The following is a 22,617-nucleotide window of genomic DNA, read 5'->3' on the forward strand; positions in this document are numbered from 1 at the left end:
TAGCTGGGAGCAAAGATGAAGAGCACCTGAATGACAGGTGCTCAACTGGCAGACCGCTGAATCCTAGCTCCAGTGGTTATATCCGAAGACACTGGTAAAAGAGCCAGTGCTGGACAGATGAAGCTCCTGCTAATCTCAGAAGTTCAAAGGGGACTGTGTTGGGACTCTGCACGTTTTTGTTATTTTTGAAAACTTATTTTTAAACTTACATACACTAAAATGTACACTTTTGGGTGTGGTTTTGACCAAGTCATATAACCATCACCATGTTTAGGATACATCGCCCTCAAATTCCCTTATGCTATCTGTCCCTTTGCAGTCAAGCCCCCCAATCCCACAACCCCCAACCTTAACCCTTGGCAACTGTGGGTCCGTTCTCCATACCAACAGCTTTGCCGCTTCTGTGCCTACGTGCGTGCTAGGTTGCTTCAGTTGTGTCCCACGAGGCTCCTCTGTCCATAGGATTCTCCAGGCAAGAATACTGGAGTGGGTTGCCATGCCCTCCTCCAGGGGAACTTCCCAACGTAGGGATCAAATCTTCGTCTCCCTCGTCTCCTGCATTGCAGGCAGATTGTTTACCACCAAGCCACCAGGGAAGCTTCTTTTTCCTTAATGTCATATAAACAGAATCATCTAGCCTTTTGATACTGGCTTCTTCACTTAGAACAATGCATTTGAGATGCTCATTAAGTTTGCAGAAGATTCTGCAAAGAGTTGCTCATGCATTCCACCATCCAGTCCCCTCTGGCCAGGAATATTTTAAAACATTTCTACCTCTCTGCATTCTTACTTTTGAAGGTTTCTCCATAGCATTTCAAACATTAAAAGGCAGCCATTTTTCATATTTAAGATAACTTTTCCTTGTAATTTTTTGAGAAAAGAACTTTAGAATTTGATTCTGAAATTATGTGATTATTTCATGATATTCTGTGACTCATCATTAATTATCATGAGAAAAATAACAGTTTTAAATTTTTATTTCTTGGTTGTGCTGCAAGGCATGTGGGATCTTAGTTTCCTGCCCAGGGATTGAACCCACTCCCCCTGCATTGGAAGTTTGGAGTATAAACCACTGACGCACCAGAAAATTCCTGAAAAAAATATTTTTAAAAGAAAATACTGAATTCTCAGTTCACAGGATTGGAGTAACATCTAGTTACACTTATTTTTATTTTGCAACTTTCTATATTAGAGCCAACACCCCTTCTTCAAGTCTCAAATATCCAGTAGGTTTCTGGAAAGTTCATAGGCCCTGGGCAGGCCTGACAGAGCCCAAGAATTCCATAGCTTAAGGCATCATGATGCCAGCCTACACCAGTGAGAGAAGGGAACAGAGACTGCTTTTTCTGAACAATGCCCTTCCTAAAAGAAAAAGAAATGGCACAGTAATTCTTTTTTTTTTTTAAGATTTTATCTCACAAACATACAGTGTAAAAATATTGTGTGAATTTGTTCATTGCAGCAATACTGGCAATAGTATTGGTAAGAGTCTATCCATAAAGGACTGCTTCAACTATGGTACATTACACAATGGAATAATATACAGCCACGAAAAGGGATGAGGTAGATCTATACATGCTAACAGTGAAAGCACAAGTTGCAGAAAAAGAAGGTAAAATCTACCTTTCTGATAAAATCCATTTTAATTTCAAAGTGTTAGTAAATGCATAGAAAAAAAGTGAAAGATACACATCAAATTTGACTGTGGTTTCATTTTCTCCCTGAACAGACATGTCTGGAGCTCCTGTTCCATTTTCTTTCACCTTTGATGGGCTGCTTCTTCTCCCAGGATGCTCTGAACCCAAGATCTGACTCCTTCCCCACCTTGGGTCAATGAACTGAACCAGCCTCTGAGGTCAGATTTTTCTGAAGTAGGGGGCCAGGGTGGACAGGATTTGGGGATGGAATGGAATACTGAAACATGCGCAGTGGAAAGCAAAGCAGGGATTAAGGCAGCTTCCTGAGTTCATGAGAGAGAATGTTTACCTGCCACCTGAACGGCTGCGTGACTCACCTGCTTTGGAAGGAGCGGTCTAGGGAGATGAATGCGTTCGAGGCAAGGCCCGCTTTCCTGGCTTGCCAAGTCTTGCTGGAATCACCTGCAGTGCCCCATCACCAAGATGGGTTCACATACCTATTTCATTTCTCATCTGTCCTGGAAACTGCCCTCCTCCCTCTGGCTAGAACCTGGCTCAAACGCTCTTCTATCTCACTCTGTTCCTCTGTGGCCATGGGGTCTCATTTAATGGCCCTTTCCACACTGAAAACTCACCATACGTTTCTTTTAAAACCTTTTATTCAATAATATATACTTTTAAAATTATAATATGTAACCGCCCGTCATGCCATATACACCCCATGCCCCCACTGGAGTCTGGTCAGCTGGTTAACGTGGTCTGCTGGAAAAACAGGTGGCCACAGGACGAACCAGGGGCGCAGGGGAGCAACAGTAACCAACAACCATTTCGCATACCCTTCACATTTCCCATGCTTTCTGGGTCAGGAGGAAGTCAACAGGAAGCCAAAGGCGTGAGAACCTTTTACATTCGGAAGTGAGGTTTGATATACGGTGGTGGGCTGCCCTTCGGTTGGTCTAGTTCGTGCTCGCCAAACCCGCCACCGTTTTGTGTCTGCTCACGGAACGTGATCTCTCTACACACGTTAAGACGTTTGATTTGGTTCTTGTTCTGCTTATGGAAAAGTGGGAGGAACAGCAACAGACCTGGGGAGAGACGGGAGGAGGGGAAAGACGGCATTAATCAATCTGACTGGGAGTGAAGAGAGGCCTCCACGGGCGAGTGGCTCCCTTCTGGGGAGCTGTGGAAATAGTCTACAAGCCTGACTTGCACATGTGGAAAACCAGGTAAGGACTGACTGGTTTCAGGTTTCAAATAGTACCCTTTCCCATCACCACTTGCAGAGGCAGTCCTGGCCCCTCCTCTGCTCTCAGGTCCAGGATGCTCATCTAGAAGCATCACTCTTGACCATCTCGGGCGAGCCCAAGCTACAAGTTCAGTAGCCCAGCTCCAGAGTCCTCATTAGATCTGACCAGGTTTACTCAGGATGTCTTTGGACCAAGAATCAGATGACTGTTTACACAGGGAAAGGCCCGAGGTGAATAAAGAGCAAAACGGGAGCTCAAGTATTTTTAACTCTCCCCTGGAAGTGGCTGTCTGGCATGGCCTGAAAACCTCATTCCTCCTGCCATGTCCAGCACAGCAGAGTGGGCGGTTGAGACGCCAGTGGCATTCTAGAAGCAGCATCTCAGAATGGTACCGGCAGTAATGGAAGGACAGTGCACCTGAGAAGTTGTCATACGGAATCATCTCATGACCCACTTTCTTTGGATACAGGAAGGGTTCAACTGCTTCGTGTTTGAGAAAGGCTGAATGGTGCATAAGGCTAAGAAAGAAATGACTCTTCAGCAAATGATTTTCAAGTGTCCAATTCCACCAAGGGAGCAGTGAGAACAAGGGCAATAACAAAAGACTCCATTGGCCACACAACAGCATGTGCCCGCCTGTGTTGCAAGGAATGGGGCTGGGGAGAGGTTTTCTTTCATAAATGCAGAAAACTGCCACAAAGGTTAAAGTTGTGCAGCGAAACAGTCAACCCCAAGCAGGGTTCTGAGTTGTACCTGAATTCAGGATTAAGTACCAAGAAATAGGACTGTCCCCCTACCACCCTAGTTCCATCACTTCTGCTAGAGGAGTCTTCACACCAAGGTGATTAACTGCAACCGCCCACCCACACATCTTCTCAATTCCAGGTTTATTCCTCCTCTCCCCCAAAAGACAGGAAGTACAAGCTTAAGGTCCTCGTATGGCAGTGGCTTGTGTCCCACTTGGCAAGGCTGGTGATTGTCAACATTTTTATTTATGAAAACAGATTTCACATGACGTTTTTCTTTCCTCTAAAGGGCAGCAGCACAGAAATTATACATCAGTCATCTAGTGATACAAAGTGGTGGTCACCCAGGCAGTGTTGCTTTTCTGCAAACAGGAGACAGTCGGCTCCGAGGTTCTGGAAGGTTTATTCAAGCTTTTCACTGGGTGTCAAGATTTCTGTCCCAACCTCTTTAGTCACCATTTACAGCAAGAAAAGCCAGCAAGTGAAAAACTGTTAATTTATTGATTCAGTGAACTTAAAAAAAAAAAAAAACAAACACAATCCCCAATACATGCAGTTCAGGATTAAGTATCACATTTGCAGCACATTGTTGAGTCTCTACATAAAAGTATGCATCACCTGTATAATCCCATTCCATCACTTCCCCCAGCCTCTGTAATACCTGGTTGGGGTTATTTCCATTGACACATCCATATAGCTCCAAAGCATTTATTACTGGTTTTGAGCCAGATGTTTCCTCGCCACCTACCCCCCCCTCATCCCCACCCTGGGGGTACTTTTTAATGACAAGATGTCACTCAGTCATAGATTTAAGCAGCTCACTGACAAACTTTGGCTTGTCTGCTCAAAGGGACCCTGCTTTTGCTTTTGGGTTTACATCTCAATGGCCTTGACGCTGATCAGTTACTATCCACTCCTATTCATGTGTAGGAGGGCAGGTTGCTTTCTCCTGTGTACGCTTGTGCAGTAACACAGGTTTCTAGATGAATCATTAATCTGAACTGGCATTAAAGGAGACTGTTGACGGGGCTCTCTCAGATCCATTTCAATGCATATATAAAAATTCTTCCAATTGTTTGTGTCCCCAAATGATTTTGCTTCCATCCTCATCACAGCAGCACCTGGGAGAAGCTAAGTCATTTCCCTGAGTAGGCGCAGGCGGAGGCCCACGGCCGCGGGCTCTCTCTGGGACTCAGCACCTGCCTCGAGAGCACCACCGTGTGGTCCCGCTGGAACCAACCCATGGGGGAGTGCCCATCTCAGGGCGTGTTCCAGAACTTGAACTCTGTGCCCTGCCTTGCTTTCACCCCTCAAAAGTCATGTTCCTTCCTCTCAAGATCTACCTTTGCACTGTTTTATTTTTAAACTGATTCCCTGTCTTCTTTAAACAACCCGCTCTCATGTCCTCTATCCCTGCCCCAAGGATTACAAACTCTTCTGTCTCCTCTAATCAATCAGATGGAAAGTACCTTCCTTCTCTGCAAGGGAATACACATGCTTTGAGCCTCATGAGTACTGGTGTGCTGAAGAATGCCTGTGAGGGGACCCAGCAGAGGGACCGATGTCCACACGCCTCATGGAACTGGCACTGACACCCCTCTGAGTGCTAAGAAGAACTGGGAATGCCTGGTCTGCATTATACACTCCGTGTATACTTCTCCCGCCCAGTCACCCACCGCTGGCTAGAATAGGATAGGGGTGGGCCAGCTGATAGGATCCTGGGGAGAGTGAGCTGCAAGCAAACCCGATGAAAATCTTAGCACTTCATCAGTTCTGCTCTCACCATGGGATTTCTCAGCTGAAGCAAAACCTTGCAGTTAGACCCACTTGTGGCCAACAACCTCTGATACACCCATCTGTATTTGGCACAGGAACCTTCTGTTCTCGCCACGCCAGGTCTATGTTTTTGAACATAGGCAGTACCTGAGATGACAGTGTAACACTACCCTGTTCCCCACATTATTTTTGCTTTTCTTTAGGAAACAGTAAATCCTTATCTTAGGCACTTTTAACCTGTTATAAGGTAATGAAGCAAACAAAATGTCTAATGAAACTTACTGAGATGAATTTAAGAAATAATATGCTAACCGGAAAGGATACTGGGTGGGTGAATCTACCATAGCTTTGTCTAGATATAAGACTAGACTCACACACACACTCTCTCATCCGTCTTTTGAATTTTCCAAGACTGCTTCCTAATCCAGGAAAAGACTCTAAAATCTCAGGGGAGCTAGGTCCATCTGCACACAAAATGGTTTTGGAGCTAGGAAAAGAGGAAAGGTCTGGACTAGACTCAGTTCAGTTTGGGAAAGAACCAGTCATAGTCAGCCAGCCACAAGTTGGGTGTCAAGACCAGCCTTGGAAAGGAGTGAGCATTTTAAACTCAGTTATGCTTTATGTCTAAGGCATGAACAGAGGTAAAAAGTAGCGGTGGCGAAAAAGTAAACTGCATGCATAAAATGGAACAATTACTCCCTTGCCAAGCTGCAGCCACAGAGCCTGAGGACAGGCAGGTGAGCTGTGTCTGCACATACTACATCCTGATGAGAGAGAGAAAGGCAGAAGTCAGTCACCCGACCCTTCTCCAGATGCTTGTATTGCCTCTGGGGGACTCAAGCAAAAGAAGCAGGGTTACTACTTCATCAAGACTCTCCAGCAGGCTCTCCCTGCCTGGTCCAGACAGGTGACGTGAAGGAAAAAAAAGAAGAGTGGGGGAAGGGAATGGGTGACAAAAGAGGAGATGGGTGGGGCAGGAAAGACACACAGTGGCACATCTCCCTAATAAATAATAACCAACAGCTTGGTGTCGCCTAGAAGGGCATGTCAGAAGGTGTCTGACAATCTGAAACACCTGTGTGTTGCTGCCTGCCATATCAATATAGGTTCAGCCAAGAAGTGCTGTCCAGTTTCTTATTTTCAGGTAGAACAAATGTATACATTAATATACAGGACGTGCAATGAAGGCAGGAAGCACTGGTTTGAGAACCTTAACTGAATGCATTTCCTGGCTTTGGGATCTTGTTTTGTTTGTATTTTAAGTTCCCACTGACCAAAGGACAAAAATAGAACCTACATTTAGAGATAGGACCTGCTACCAATATCAATACAATTTTATTGGAATATGGAATGTAAACAGATGCTTTCAAACAATCTAACCTTATAAAAATGTATGGCATTATTAAATAGTTAATAAAGAAATCCTAAAGTGTGATGTGGTGGTAGACACCTTGAGCTCTAGCCCAGTGTGAGAGGTCCCCACAGTTGTGGCATGGCTCTGCAGCTGGGGTCAGGGGGCTGCGTGCAAACCATGTTGATAACAGGTCCCCAGAGTAACATCAGCCCCCATTTTTCAAATCTTCTTAAACAAAATACAGCTTCCTTTGCTTAACACGAAGGCTAGCACAATGGATCCCTATCTTTGACACCTGTCCCAGCAGCTCCACTACCTCCCCAAGTCCCATGTATATTGCTCTCTCTGGTCGCTTGGGTTACGGGTGACCCTGCCCACATAACACCAGTCTCTGCATGTGAGAAAGACTTTTCTTTGCCAACACATTCATGGATACCTATAAGAGCTCAAAAATGCAGATTACCCTGATTACAGAGGGAAACTGTTTCTCATGGGGATAAAAAGGGGTAAAGGGTAGGAAAGGAGGACTTTCCCTCCCCTGCCACCCAATTTGTCTTTCCTGAATAAATTCTAACAGGATGTTTTTATCCTCCCTCCCTGAAGACTGACTTTCCAGCTTTAGTCATGGTTGTGAACAAAAAAATCTTTGTTTCAGAGATGTGCATTAAAATAGGTACACATACAGGGATGTGCTGGGAAATGAAGTTTTCCTTAAAAGACTGGAAAAAGAAAAAAAGCTACATGAAAAAAAGAGCAACAAGATTTTAAGGTTAGGCAATTCAACGAAGGTTACAAACAGTAAGCTCCAAGTTATGCAACTTAGCATTCAAATTTTGATGGAACAGATGGACCTGTCCGAGGCATCACAAGGTTTAAAGTGATGCCTCCTGACATCAAATGGGACTCTGGTGAGAGTGACTGCAGTTTGCTCCCAAACGAATACACTTAGAAGAAAACGGCAGGGATGAGGTACATTTCCCAGAGAGCTCATGTCGTTAAAAAAAAAAAAGAAAAAAAAATACATAAAACATGAATCTGTAAAAGAGTTTAGAAGAAAAAAAAAATACTGTCACTGTTTTAGTATCTCCTTTTCATAAATGAGGCTGGTGTGTCAGTTCAGACTGCTAAAACTTGAGCCTGAATCTCACCAAAGGAAACCCAGACCGCAGTGGAATAGATAGGAAGTCAGATATTCAGAGCTTGTTGACTTCAACAGGTTAATTCAACAGTGGTCTCCTGTTAAATAAAGGAAATGTACAACAACTCCGAGTCTCTCATCTCCCATGCATTCCAAACGGAGAGGCCCCTCAGATTCTCAACTATGTGCATCGTCAGGCTGCCCAATGGCAGCTCCCTGTAGACTAGTGCTGGGGAGTTTCTTTTGACAGACTTTTAGGTCTTTACTCTTCTTTGCGTTTAGAAGGAATGGCTAGAATTTCTTTTTATCACACTGTAGTTTTCCTTCAAGGTTTGTGTTTGGTTGGTTGGTTTTATTGGCAAGCATCAATGCTGCATTACCCGTCGCTTTCCAGTCTTCATCGGGCTGCCGTGAGACCACTGGAAAGTACAGCGTTATCTGCACAAGGCTGGGACTGCTCCTTCACCACAGGGTCTGCAAGAAACCAGGAGGACACTCAGCAGAGGCAGGACCAGCCCGGGTTAGGGGCAGACACCATGGCAGACCCGACCTTCCTCAGTGAGACAGAAACACAGGAAACCAGGGTTAAGAGGGCAACAAAAATCAGAGATGCTGAGAAATGACTGGGAAACGCTCTCATAGTCAGCTCATACCTCTTCAGAGTACACGTGCAACTGCTGAGAATTAGGGAAAAGAGAGGCACAGAAACACCCACTGTCCACTGCTCAAAATTTCTACTCATTTTCTTATGTGTTATTTTCCTTGACTACTAATGACATATCCAACTCCTAATTTCTTCAAAGTATGTGTGATGATAAACACTTCAGAGAATGGAAAGGGTGAATAAAAGGAACCATTAGAAGGTCTATGGATTTTAAGCAACAGCATAAAAAATTTTTTGTAAGTATACCATGTATTTGGAAAAGCAGACAGATCATGATTTGCATAATACAAACATCAGTGTTCATAATCCAATCAAACTCAGAGTAAAAACAGCTTTCTGTGATGGAACCTGGAGAGACGACATCCAGTTGCACTTGAAGAATGAAGGGTAAGATTTTTTAAAATCTGCTTTCAACTACAGTTCATGGGCAAGCAGGCTCACAACCAGAGAGCATGAATTCTTTGGGCAAGATTTACTTAATCTCCAGAGGGGGAAAAAGAAGGAGGAAAGATATTGAGGAAAGATAGCGTACTGGTTAAGCAACAGACAGGTTGAAACGTCTAATCTTGCTTCAGAGAGAAAACTAAGACAGGTCACTTAACCTCCCTTATGCTCAAGTCTCCTCTGTGACTGATTAAATGACCTCACACTGTCTCTAGTGAAAATCCGGGATATCCTTTATCAGAAGGAGAACCACATGCATGCAGATAAGTAAACAGTCACATAAACTGAGTATACACACATACTTCAAAGTGAGACCTAAGAAGTCAGTAATACAGATAGGATCTTAGCGAGGGCTTTCCATACTTGCTGTCCTTTCCTCAAATTCCTTGTATTTATTTAACTTCCTTCTTTAAAAATATGCTATGATCACCTTATTATTTTCAACAAGTCACTTGTTTTTTTGGAGGGGAAAAATCTTTGATTAGGTTTCCACACAAATGTATGTATTTTAAAATTAAGTCTTAGATACTTCTGATCTATCAACTTGGGGGTCATAGGCAACGGTCAAACAGACCTGACTCAGGGGAACTATAGCAATGAACAAGCAAACACCTGCGAACATCAAGAAACAGATCTGCAGAGTTATTTCAAGAGTCTAGAACTAATGGGGCCAAAACCCAAGGACAATTCATCCAAATTTCCAGAATTCTTTTGTCTGGCCTCAAAGATAGAAGGTGGAAGAATCTCCCTTTGACAAACCAGGCCCCAGAGACTCACAGAAGTACGGGTGCTCCATGGCCTCTTTGGCAGTCAGTCTCTGTTGATGGTCATATCGCAGAAGTTTGTCCAGAAGATCCAGGGCCTCAGGGCTGACGAGGTGTCTGTTCTCACTATGGATAAAATTTTCCCAGCGTTTCCGTGAATGTCTGAGAAGAAAAGTAAAGCGTTAGTATTCTGAGGTTAAATTCCACAAAAATCCTTTTTAGGGCTAAAGCCAGCAAAGTCTTAGAGCACTGCACTGATTATAAGCTGGTTAAACCTCACTGTTATTGGTACCACCTGTCACACCCCTACCCACCAGCACCCTCAAATAAAACAGTACTCTGAAATGGATACACACTTAATTAAAATGTCTACATTTGGTGCAAAATTTGTGGAACCTTTCTAGATAATGTTTTATGCCTCAGGCTTTGAGTCAATTCTGGGTGAGGCATGGAGGTAGGTGAGTAATCTTTATTGTTTAGCAGATATATTTAGAGAGCTGGCCGCAGAAACATGGAGGTTCCATAAAATTACTCTCTGAAAATCATCAACACAACATTTACTTCTCAACACCATTGTACTGTATCTGAAAATATGCTTTAAAATTTGCTCTTACAGAAAATCCATTATACAGAATAAGAAGAAACTATAATTCTCTTATTCAAAGAAGAATCACAGCATTCTAAGATTCTGCATTAAAATAAGCAGATGCTGTTCCAGAAAGTTCTTTCCTGTGGCATGATTTTTGTCTTCCATTTTCTATTAACGGAAGTAAAATGATTAGAAGACAGATGTAAACAATGCTAAAATAGCTCGAGTTAAAATATATATGGGGGAAAAAAAGAATATCTCAATTCTGATATAATTAGAAAGGGGAAAGAGCTTCAGAAAGTGATTTCGACTACCCTTTCCCCTTCTGAAATGGGATAAATTCAGAGCCTCTTTCTCTCTCTCTTACTTACTGTCCCAGAATATCGTTGAAGTGCGGATCTAGGTCTATGTGATACTTCTTCAGATACCCATACAGCTCATCTGTACCCAGAACCTTGGCAATGCGAACAAGCTGAAACACAAAACAAACTGACCAAATCACTGAGCACAGAACTCACTGCAAGCCCGCGGGGATGCTGGACCAAGGAATTAGAAGGCTTCCACATCACTACATTTCCGGGGAACAGATACAGATCTGAGCCCAGGGCAGACAGGCAGCAGACTCACGGATATGAAGTTCACATGAACGCACATTTTCAAAATGCCTTTAAAAGGATAACACAACTTATGACAATAATCTTTTAGAAGCTGATGATTATGGGGACATAAAACCTAATACCTATGGGCTCCCCTGGTGGTCCAGTGGTTGAGAATCCGCGTGCCAGTGCAAGGAACATGGGTTCGATCCCTGGTCCCTGAATATCCCACATGCCATGCAGCAACTAAGCCCATGAGCCACAACTACTGAGCCTGTGCTCTAGAGCCCGGGAACTGCAACTACGGAAGCCCACATGCCCTAGAGCTGTGCTCTGCAACAAGAGAAGCCACCACAATGAGAAGCCCGCGCACCAAAGTGACAGAGTAGCCTCCACTCTCTGCAACCAGAGAAAGGCCATGTGCAGCAATGACGACCCAGCACAGCCTAAAAACAAACAAAAAACAAAACCAAACGACTAGAATCTTGTACAAGGAGGTACTTAGCTTTTTTATAGACTCAACTTGGAAGTTGGGCATAAAACAGCACTGTCTCTATCTTTGGGACCACAGATAAGATTCTGTGAAATTCTTTGCCCTGAAGAAAAGCTTACACTGAGTGGTATTTAGGGACTCAATGACAGCATTCCTATCAAGATGCTATTTTCTTGGTATCTGCCCCCAAATGGATGGGAGTCAGATGGTATTTGCTTACCTGGTCATAGTTATCCTGTCCATGAAAGAAGGGCTCCTTTCGAAAGATCATGCTCGCTAACATACAGCCCAAACTCCACATATCCAAGCTATAATCATACATCTATGGAAATAAAGACAACCTATCAGTGAAGGGGGTTTTACAAATGTCATTTTTCTGACCTGAGTTTCTAATCTTCTATAGATATTTTAAAATTCAAAGCCAAAAAAAGGAGCTGAGACAAATCCACCATTATCATTTTACCATTTGGGGATAGAATATAGACTGGATTTGAATGTAACCAAACTGACTATAAATAAAAACCAGGAAAAAGAAAAAGCCAGGAAAAGCCCTAAGCAAATGTAAAAAGAACTCAGCGGTGCCTCATTAACAACTTTACCTGATAGTCCACAAGGAGCTCTGGTCCCTTGAAGTACCTGGAGGCCACTCGGACATTGTACTCCTGGGCGGGATGATAGAATTCTGCCAGACCCCAGTCTATCAGTCGCAGCTATAAATACGACAGAAATAAAACATGTGAAAGGAGTGTCTCCAGATGCCTCTGTCTTACAACAAGGCCACATCCCATTTGATAATCTTTGGCCACATAAAAAATGTTATCAAGTGCACTGGCTAAAGGCTCATGTACTTTCTGGGAACTGCTAAAAGGTCATTTCTAGAGCAGAGCACTTGGTTGCAATCTTAGTTGTTTTTCCTTAACATTTAAATTATCCTGGCTTATCATTTCTCTAGATCAATAAAGCTTAAGCTTGTCTTCTGCCCCCATAACCAGCTGCATGTGTTAACCTATCGCTCATTACTCACAGTTTCCATTACAAGCTCTAGTCTAACAGAAAGGGTTGGGGACATGTGCCCCACTCCAGGACTGAAGCACTGCTCTAGCTCTTCACTAATCTAACACTAGTTGATTCATCCACTCACCAGTCAGGGGCAATCAGAACTGAGTTTCAAAAACAGGAGGGACCCATGTGTACTTTTACGGCCAGGCAGATTGGTCTGAGGGTCATGAAGAAAGGAAGTAAAAATCACCAGCTGTAGTTTCTTTTTGAGGCCCTCTAGGAAAACCATGACCACAGTAAACAAGTGACTACAGTTAGGGTCAGCTGTCTACTTTCCCTGTGCGCTACGCTTATGTGAAGTAGAAACCAACACTGGAGACTGGAAAAATAACAGTATCATAAGTCTGCCAAAGGAAACAGCATGGGTCTTTAGAAACCACCTAGGTACTGGCCAGAATTCGGGCCCTGAGCCTTCCAATGAAAGGCTTGTTGCTGCCTGGCTGTAATGGTACCTTTTTCTGCTGGTGATCTATCATGACATTGTGAGGTTTCACATCCCTGTGCATGATTCCCTTGCTGTGGCAGTAATCCAGAGCCTATTAGATAAGAAAGCACAGAGAAAAGTAAGCAAACCCTCAACCACCCATGCCCCCCAGTGCAAGTATATGCTCATTGTGACAGTTTGATTTGAACACCATCTCCCAAACGGTAGTCTTACTGCCTGTAGTAAAAGAGAAAAAACATGCTCCAGAAGGCACCCCTTGCTCTCTGGGCACACTATGCTAGCAGCTGGTAGAAAGGGGGCTGTGGAGAGGACACCAAGGCTATTATAGAAGTTTCTTTACAAGGGGGATGACATAGTAATACTTATTCAGGTACTCCTCTCCTACTTGGCACTGGTAGCAACAGACCAGCCACCTGGATTTAGAAATCATACGTTGGCTTAATTTGGTGTGTTTAAAACCAGATTGAGGAACCACACTGGAGTCACTTCTCATAATAGTTGGAACAACACATGAAGGATCCACATGGACATGAAAAATGACATCCCAATCTTATCTGCAACACGGCTAGTCTTTCAGGTAAGTGTCCCATATGAGTTCTCTAGATTAACATATCTTCTAATATTAGTACTGTCCTTAAAAACAATCCCCGAGCCAGTTGGGCTTTACAAACTATGATTATGACTCTAAGGGAGAAAATTGCTTCCTATAAGATCACTGATATGGAGAAAATTGCTTCCTATAAGATCACTGATATGGAGCTAAGTTTTTTAAATGTGTAAGTCAATGGTTTTTTTACTAAATTCCTCAAGTCGTGCCACCATGACCACAATCCAGTTTTAGAACTTTTTCATCATCCCAAGAACTCCGTTAAGCTTCCAATCCTGTCTGCTGCTCCTTTCTTCCCCTCTCCTCCCAACCACTGCTCTACCACCTGTGCTACAGGTTTGCCTTTTCTGGATCTTCAGAAAATGAAGTAATACAATGTAAGTACTTTATCTCCTCTTATGCAGCACAATTTTCCTAAGATTTATCCATGTTGCTTTGCTGAATCCCTGGCTTTTCCCCACAAGATGCCAGCAGCATCCCTCCAATTGGGAGAACCAAAAATGGCTCCAGACATTGCCAAATGTCCTGAGGGACAAAGTGAACCTGATTGAGGCCCGCTGGGATTAGAATACCAAGGGCACTGTACTAGGAGTATGTAAGCCAGAATACGATCCATACGACCAGCATTCCAGGAATATGCAAATTTTGCTTTTCCCAGACACAAAAGAGTATACAGTATATGATGCTTTTCACATGAAGGTCAAGAACAGGTGAAACCAAACTACGGTGGAAAAGGTGAGAATATAATCTACGCAAGGAGAGAAATCTTCTGTAACTGCACTGTCCTATATGGTATTTCAATTTAATTTTTCTCTTTGTCTTGTTTTCTATCAACAGTGGCAGCAAGACTCCACATTGGCTCTGGGGCAGTGTGTAGGGAACCAGGGCTCCCGAGGACCCACCTCCCTAAACCGGAACCAGGAGCTTGGACAGGAAGCCTGAGTGAGTCACCAAGCGATCCCTCTGCAGCCCTGGACCTCAGTTCCTTCAACATTTTCTACACTTCTTCTTCCCTATCCCTATTTTTCCCCATCTTTGAGAAAACTTAGCAAGTATTGATTCTGTCATTTTGCCCAGTCTTTGCCCAAAGGAATAAACTAATTAGGACCACAGTACCTAAGGTGTGAAAAATATCTGAAGAAAGAAACAGCTGAACAAATATAGTAAGGGGATGAATTCTTTCACCAAGTTCACTATTTGGCTTCCCTGTGGAGGTACTGACTGCTCTTAAATTCCTTGGGGGACTTACTTCAATTTAAAAACCTGATAGTTTCTGACCATTAGGCATGAAAGATATTTTTCAAGTTTCATCTGGGATTCTCTGCCTCATTAGCAGAAAGTATGACCCCCACCGTGTAGCTGCTGCCTCCAGAAGGCAGAGAGGGCATCTGGCACTGGGGGGCCACTGAAATGACCGGCCTGCAAAGACGTGTATTATTACTGTTATTGGGATGCTGTGACCTAATCCAAGGACACCTCTACATTCTTCCAGAGGTTCTTAAATTGAGATCCATGCATTCCATCCTAAAACTTTATGTAATGTTATATGTATATTTTTATATGCATGGGGGTGGCTCAGCTTTCATTAGATTCTTAGTGACCCCTGACCCTAAAAAACCATTAGTCTACTCCATTGTACAAACCTTTTTAGAATTCTTAAGTTTTTTTCCTAGACAAACTAAAAAAGATCATTCCTTAGTCAGTCAATAACACCTGAAAATTTCAGTCCTGGGATTAGTAAGTCTCCTAGAAAATCCACTCATCGCCTCTCCTTGCATGTCACAGTTAATTAGCTAGGGCTAAACACGTAGGTTACAGGGCAGGTTGTCTCATATAAGAAAGGGACTATAAGAAACAGCAAGAATAGGATGGCTGTAGAATGTCCACGATCCTTGGATGCATGTCCTTCCATGATGTAACTTAACGCCCTGCCCATGAAAAAGTGGCATCTACTACTTCACCCTTTGAATCCAGGTCTGGCCACGTGCCTTGCTTTGGCCAATAGGGCATTAGCAAACGTAACAAAAGCAGAGGCTTGTAAAGGGCTTACATATATCAAGGTTTGCCCTCTCTTGTTGTTGGGACTTGAGACCACCACAGGAAGTAGCCCAGACCAACTTTCTGAAGGATGAGACCTCAAGCTACACCGGCTGCCATCCCAGCCTAGACCTTCTTGCCCTAGTCAAGCTGACCCAGATCAAAAGACCCACCCATCCAATCCAGTGAATTATGGCAAATAATAAAACTGTTTTCCAAAAGTCACTAAGTTTAGGGTGATTTGATATGTAATGAAAACTAATAAGCATTAAACAGCAAAAAACAAAACAATTAAAAACCAAGAACCAACAAGAGTTATGAGGACAGAGATTCTAACCTGTGTATAATGTTCCCAGTACCCCTAACCTGGCCATTTTTCTCAGGTCCACTGGAAAGTTTCTACGTAAAGATCCCACAATGAAGGCCTCAATAAGTTACCCACCCACCCCCATCTCAAACCCATTAAATTCTCTGGGTGTCAAGATATATTCTTCTTGAGTTCTATTATGTTCTCTCAAAGAACTCCTTTAATGAATAATCCTGAAAAAAATTCACTGTTTATGACTGTTACTTACTTTAAGTAGTTCATACATATAAAACCGGATATCAAAGTCTGTCAGGATCTGGTACAGTTGCTGGAATGGATTTCAGAAAACAGAAAGTTAATTTAGTCTTACTGCCTTGTTGCTATCCTGAAGTTTGTCATTATTCTCTGTAAACTTAGTGCTTACGCCACTCAAGAACCCCAGAACCTCTTGCTACCTGATTTGGAACAAATGAAGGCAAAGACTAAAGACAAAGGTCTAATATTTCAGTCTTCAGAAGAAAAAATGAAAGAAATTCCAAAAGCATTAAAAAAAAAAAAACAAAAAAAACCCATTTGCACCAACTTGGATCTTTTAAAAACTTGTGTAAGTGCTCCATGATTTCAACAGTCACAATTACATTATTATAGAAGTGAAGTCCAAGCTGTCCAACTGTCCTCATATTCTTAATGAACTTCAAACAAATGACCCCCACTGCAGCACCACAGTTTACTTTAGAGAACCGAGTTCCCAGGGGACAGTAGAACCTGAAAACCTCATCAGCCCACATGGTAAAATGGTGACAAGACAGACAGTCTGCTCATGAAACACGAGCAAAATGAACTGCTATAGCATTTGGAGATGGCAAGAGACTTAATGAAATAAAAAAAACCCAAAAAACCCTCCAATCCTCCAAAAATCAGTTTCAGGCTGGAAAAAAGAACACTTTATAGGCAAAAACTAATGGTAACTAAAGACACAAAATGTTTGGGGCGTGGGGGAGGAGTGGTAGGGTGAGATGTTTAAAAAAAAAAAAAGGAGGAGGAGGAAAGGAGGGAGGTCTGGATGGATACGGGTTCTGAAAATGATTTCAGGCCTAACTGACACAAATTACAGTTTTCATAACTGGTAATCAAAGTTTGTTTTGGATTGAGAATTTTGTTTGTTTTTTTAAATGTCAATTTCTAAGAGACAGAATAGAATCTAGCATATCCAGGTTCATTTAAATCATCACAAACCCCTGTCGGAAACTGTATTATTATTTAGACAATAAATAATAACTCTTTTCCCATCAGTTCAAGCCACATCTTCTATAAAATGACTCAGTACACCTTTCTCGAACCTACTTTGTTTCTCTACTGGAAGACTCAAGCCACGTAGGGACTCTCTTCAAGGGGAACAGAACAGTGTATACACAGTGCGTCTATGTAAAAGGGGGGGAAACTACAACATACGAGTATTTGTATCTGCAAGAATGTCTATTCACTGTGTACCGCTTTATATTAATATTTTGCTAAGTGGCTTTAGTTGTGTCCGACTCTTTGTGACCCATAGACTATAGCCCACCAGGCTCCTCTGTCCATGGAATTCTCCAAGCAAGAATACTGGAGTGGGCTGCCATTTCCTCCTCCAGGGGATCTTACCAACCCAGGGATCAAACCCATGACTCATGTCTCTTGCATTGGCAGGTGGGTTCTTTACCACTAGCGCCACCTGGGAAGCCCATATATTAATATTTTAGATCCATGTAAACATACTACCTGTTCGAAAAAATTTTTTAGGAAAAACAAATTTTCCAAGAATCAAACCTAACTCTAATACCAGGACTTAGTCTCTTTCTCAAATTTCCCCTTATAAGTAACTCTCCCTCCAGTTTAGTAAGAGTTATCTGATTCACTCAGAGCACTACAGAGAATGAAAACATCCTTCCCAGTACACTGGTGGCGCCTTGGAGCTGCTCCACTACTGGAGGTTGACCCTGCTTGGGCTGAACCATTTTCAGGCCCAATGGCAAGAACATGCCACTACTTCTGCTCAGGAGAGACTCACTCATAACAAAACACCCAGGCATTTTGTTCTCCCCCAGGTCTGCATAGCAAGAAAGGCTTCTTCAGCAGCACACCAACCGACAGCCTATATGTAGAGACATAGGCCGGGGATACCATCTCCTTGAGTGCCAAATCAGCTCTTTCTCTGAGAGTTAAGGAGATCACACCTAGCGATGGTGCCAAGTTGAACCTCAAGTCAATAAACAGACCATGAAAGTGGAAAGAGCATTTTCTAATAATCCTCAGAGGGCTAGAATATTCTATTTCCAGAAAACAAATGTGGGATATTAATTGGATCTTTATCATGCATGGAAGGCTTTCCTTTTGTACCATGCGCTATCCATACCAAGCAATGGCGTAAGGCATAAAAAAAATGTCCTTGGACTGCCAACACAGTACTTCCAGCTACTCCAACCAATATCACTTTTAATGCAATCAGATCAGATCAGATCAGTTGCTCAGTCATGTCCGACTCTTTGCGACCCCATGAATCGCAGCACGCCAGGCCTCCTGATACAAAAACCACCTGCTGAATATAGTGTTTAGGTCTAACGCATCATGAAGTCCTGAGTGACAGACTGACATTCCCTCTCATTTTTCAGCTCTGGGAAGGAGGAGACCAAACTACACCTGTAACAGGACCCAAGAGTCTACGTTGGGCTTCCTCCAGCTTTTGTAGCTCCTTCTTCACTGAAGTCCTGAGGAGTTCCCCACTCTGATCAAACAAATCTGTGTTTTTCACCTCTGTCCTTCCCTCTGGCAAATCTAGAACGCCTGCCCTGCTACCTGAGCCGGTAACCCAGGCTCCTGCCCACAGCGGTCTCCTCCTCTTCTGAATCCCAGGCAGGCCACTGTTCTCTCGGGCACTCACAGGACACTGACAGCAGCAGTGTCCCAAGTGAACATTCTGCACCTGGGCACTGGCAGTGACCTGGAATTCTCAAGATACCTTCTCACTCTGCTGTGAACAATGAGAGGCTTCTCCACTTTGCCCACACGCCGAGTCCTATGCTGCCACCCCTGCATATCACACAGCATATGCATGACAGGGTTGAATGGGTGCCGTGGCTGCTGGCAGTCACTGATCTGGCGACTCAAGACCTCTGAACTTTCCCTCCCCCAACCAAGCATGTCCAGGTACAATCCTGATAACCAGGTACAACTCTGTCTATATTCTAAATCCCTGCATGGCAGAATGACATGTTTTATATACCTCACACCACATGTGGCATTTCTGTGCTTGCACATAGAAAGCGGTCAATAAACATGTCTTTGATGATGCTCACTAGTCAATAGAACAGAATTAAAACTGTCTTCAAGAAACACAAGTACTAAGGCTTCATGACAAATTAGGAAGAGAAATTTCACAAGAACCACACTTCTCCTCTATTCTTCTTAGCTAAGTGGAGAACATTAACTAACCAACTGCCAAATACTGACAGGAAGTTAGTTTTACTTACATTTTCATAAAGTTTAAGTGACATTGAAAAACAAAACAACCCTACGCTTCCTGGAAGTCTACGAAGGTGCTAAGGAAGAAACTATTCACCAATCCTAGTTTGGTTCCAAAGCCTCAAACACACTGGCATTGACCTCCAAGTCAGTTACACACCAGGACTATTCAAAGGGCCCAAGGTAGACATTTCCTGGACCTTTTAATTAACCTCAGAAAGTCCGAGAAGAATGGGAAAAATGAAATCTGCTTAAGAGAATCACAGTGCCCTCTTGATGTAAAACCAACACCCAGAAAGGAATGGCCACAAGGGGGCCTCACTCATGCCGTCTACACACAGACAGTTTTAGAGGTCCGGTCACAGTGCAGCTTCAGATTCCAAGCCTCCATTCCCGACAACCGTCATTCAAGAGGAATTCTCACTTCAAGAAGGTTCGCAACCAGACACGGGAATCACCAACACAGCAAACTCTCACCGTACACACACAGTCTGCACATTCCCTGCCATACACAGCTTGGCTACATCCAGAAACCAGTGGTCCCCACGAAGGGAGAAGAAAAAGTGAGGGGAGTGTGCAAGTGAAAGGTGTCGAATGCAGCAGGCACTGTTTACACACAATCCCAAAATCCAGAATGAAACCAAGGGCAACATTTTTAGAAATTTAAGGAAGCAGAACAAATCATTAATCAAGCACATCAAAGTTATCACAAATTACCTGAAACATGCCTTACAGAGAAATAACAAAATGTCAATCATCTATAATAAAAGTAAATTTTGTTGCCCCAATTAAGGAAACTTTTAGTCTGTGAATGCACCATCTCCACATCAAACCTTAACAGCATTAACAAGGCCTCAAGATAATCAGGTAGTCAAGGCCTAATTTTATGTGAGTGATATGACATTTTCCATGGATTAATATCGGTCTACCATCTTCTCAAGATGGAATCCATTTGGGATGTCTTATAAATTTTTTAAATGCCCAAATGATATATATTTTTACTTAAAATGCATATTCACTTTTATTTACATTTTCCCAAAGGCATGGAAAACTGAGACCCATGTCTCAACAAAAACTCTTTCTACCTTAAAACAGTACCTTAGCTTCCTTGAAACAATTTTGAGTTTGGGAGTTTTCTATAACTACTCATTCCAATTTCAAGAAACTGGCTTTTTCTATTCATTTGTTTTCAAGTTTTGTCTTTTATTCTAAATATCACCATGTATCTTTTATCATCATTTTGACATATATGAATCAAAACTGATGATTTTAAGGAGAAACTGACCAAAGCATTACCACTACCACAAAATAAAATCAAGGGAAAAAAAATCAGCAAGGCCATAGAAAATCTGAATAAGATCTAAATTAACAAGCTTGATATAAAAAATGACCATGTACCAAAGCCACAAAGTAACCATATACAAATCCCAAATATCAAAATTATACAGATCATGTTTTCTGGACACAATGTATTCAATAAGGAAACAATTAAAAGAATCTTTTGGGAGGGGTGGGGGAGGGGGGTCATGCCATGCAGGCATGTGGGATCTCAGTTCCCCAACCAGGGATCCAACCTGTGCCCCCCTGCAGTGGAAGCTCGAAGTCTTAACCACTGAACCACCAGGGAAGTCCCAAGAATCATTTAAAAAACAAAACAAAAACACCAAGTGGATCCTGAATGGACATTTCCAGGACAATAATTACTGGGAAACTTTTGAATATAAACTCTATACAGTATATTAGATGGCATTATTATATAAAATTCTTAAGAGTACTAACAGTATTGTGGTTATGTAGGAAAATGGCCTACCTAGTTCCAGGGCTGGCATATCTGAGAGTGAAGTATCATGATGTCTGCAACTGTCCTCTAAGATAATTTCAACAAAAAGATAGAGGGTAGGGTGGAGGAGAGGGAGAAATAACTACAAATGTGGCAAAACAGTAACAACTGGTAATCTAGGTAATGTAAGGGCTTAACTGTACTACTGTTCTCAATTTTCAGTAGATTTTTAAATTTTCAAAGTGAAAAAGGTTTGAGGGAAAAATTCCAAATCCACAAGTTTGGAATTTGTACTTGTAGTCTGAAAACTATATAGGCATGAGTTACATAACCATTGAATGTGGCTAAAATGGTGCTCAGGATTGTATAGACTTAAAGCACACTTACTACCAATCAAGAAAGACAGCTGACTTCAACTCAAGAAGTTAACAGGAAAAATAGTGAAAACCCAAAAAAGAAAATAAGAAAGAAAGAAGGAAGAAAATAATTAATACAGGGGTAGAAACAGAATGAAATAAACAATTTAACAAAAACTATCTGAACAAACCAAAAGCTGATTTTTTTGAAAGCATTAATAAGAGATCTCTAACAATCTGAAGTTTTTTAAAAAAGACAAAAAAGAAAGTGAAGGTGCAAATAATATTACAAATGTAAAGGAAGGTGTAATTACAGGCCCATTAAAATTTTAAATTCTAAGAGAATGCTGTCAGTAACTTTATGTGAATATAATTTAGACAGCTTTAGAAATAATTATCTAAATAGACCTAGGAAGATATATAAAACTGGAATAAAACTTTAACCAAGAGTATATTTTAAAAAGGAAAGTGTAGTCCGAAGTCTCTTCTCCCCACCTCAGAAGACACCTAGATCATTCCCATTTTATGTAATTTTTCAGAGAACAGAAAGGAAAAGTTATCTAACTTACGAATTTGGTATAACCTTGATAACAAAATCAGAAAGACTCTAAAATAAATAAAAACCACCTTTCCTAATAAGATGGACACAAAAAGCCTGAAGAACACAGACATTAAATCAACCAATTTCCCCACTTACGGCCAGTTATACTATCCAGAAAAGAAAGTGATTTTCCTGTTACAGTCTGCTCTTCCAAAACACACACAGGCTACCTGATATTTAAGATCTTTTAAGTTGACTACGATGGCATGGCTTGAACATTCAAAAAGGACCTCCAGTTTAATAACATGGCAGAACCAACCAATCCCTACCTCTGCTTCTTCCCAAAGTTCCTCAAAAATATCTGTAAAAGAAGCAGGGGGGGAGGGGATTCACCTACAAAACTAACAGAATGGGAAGAGACAACCAATTTTGATTGTCCAGTTGACTGAGCAGACCAAAAAAACTGAGAATTCTGCCAACAATCTGCCAGCAGACGGGGCCCAGTAAGTAGCAAACACTTCACACTGAAAAACTATAGA

General features: G+C 42.2%; 1 protein-coding gene and 1 long non-coding RNA gene across 10 annotated transcripts in view; one reads left to right on the forward strand and one right to left on the reverse strand.

The window, feature by feature from the left end:
* Positions 1 to 2,278: 2,278 nt before the first annotated feature.
* CSNK2A2 (casein kinase 2 alpha 2) overlaps positions 2,279 to 22,617 on the reverse strand; it is a 35,455-nt gene continuing 15,116 nt past the window's right edge. For 4 of the 9 annotated variants that reach the window (XM_086350917.1, XM_086350921.1, XM_086350913.1 and 1 more), the window contains exons 5-12: positions 16,172 to 16,231; positions 12,960 to 13,043; positions 12,048 to 12,158; positions 11,669 to 11,770; positions 10,731 to 10,831; positions 9,784 to 9,932; positions 8,279 to 8,372; positions 2,279 to 2,722 (exon numbers count right to left, since the gene is read on the reverse strand). In XM_086350917.1, coding sequence (XP_086207043.1) covers positions 8,296 to 8,372; positions 9,784 to 9,932; positions 10,731 to 10,831; positions 11,669 to 11,770; positions 12,048 to 12,158; positions 12,960 to 13,043; positions 16,172 to 16,189 — 642 coding nt within the window. In that variant the 5' untranslated portion in view covers positions 16,190 to 16,231 and the 3' untranslated portion in view covers positions 2,279 to 2,722; positions 8,279 to 8,295. Of the gene's footprint in view, positions 2,723 to 3,857; positions 4,077 to 4,112; positions 8,373 to 9,783; positions 9,933 to 10,730; positions 10,832 to 11,668; positions 11,771 to 12,047; positions 12,159 to 12,959; positions 13,044 to 16,171; positions 16,232 to 22,617 lie in introns of those variants that run through there. The other 5 variants (XM_086350919.1, XM_086350914.1, XM_086350915.1 and 2 more) reach the window with 3 other exon arrangements.
* LOC147353318 (uncharacterized) lies at positions 13,171 to 14,671 on the forward strand. The gene is made up of 2 exons (XR_015145528.1): positions 13,171 to 13,529; positions 14,397 to 14,671. It is a non-coding gene; the product is annotated as an uncharacterized LOC147353318 (long non-coding RNA).

Source organism: Bos grunniens, chromosome 18, assembly GCF_055505025.1.
Source record: "Bos grunniens cultivar Pamir isolate PY7600 chromosome 18, Bosgru_T2T1.0, whole genome shotgun sequence".
In the NCBI taxonomy this organism is placed as follows: Eukaryota; Metazoa; Chordata; class Mammalia; order Artiodactyla; family Bovidae; genus Bos; species Bos grunniens.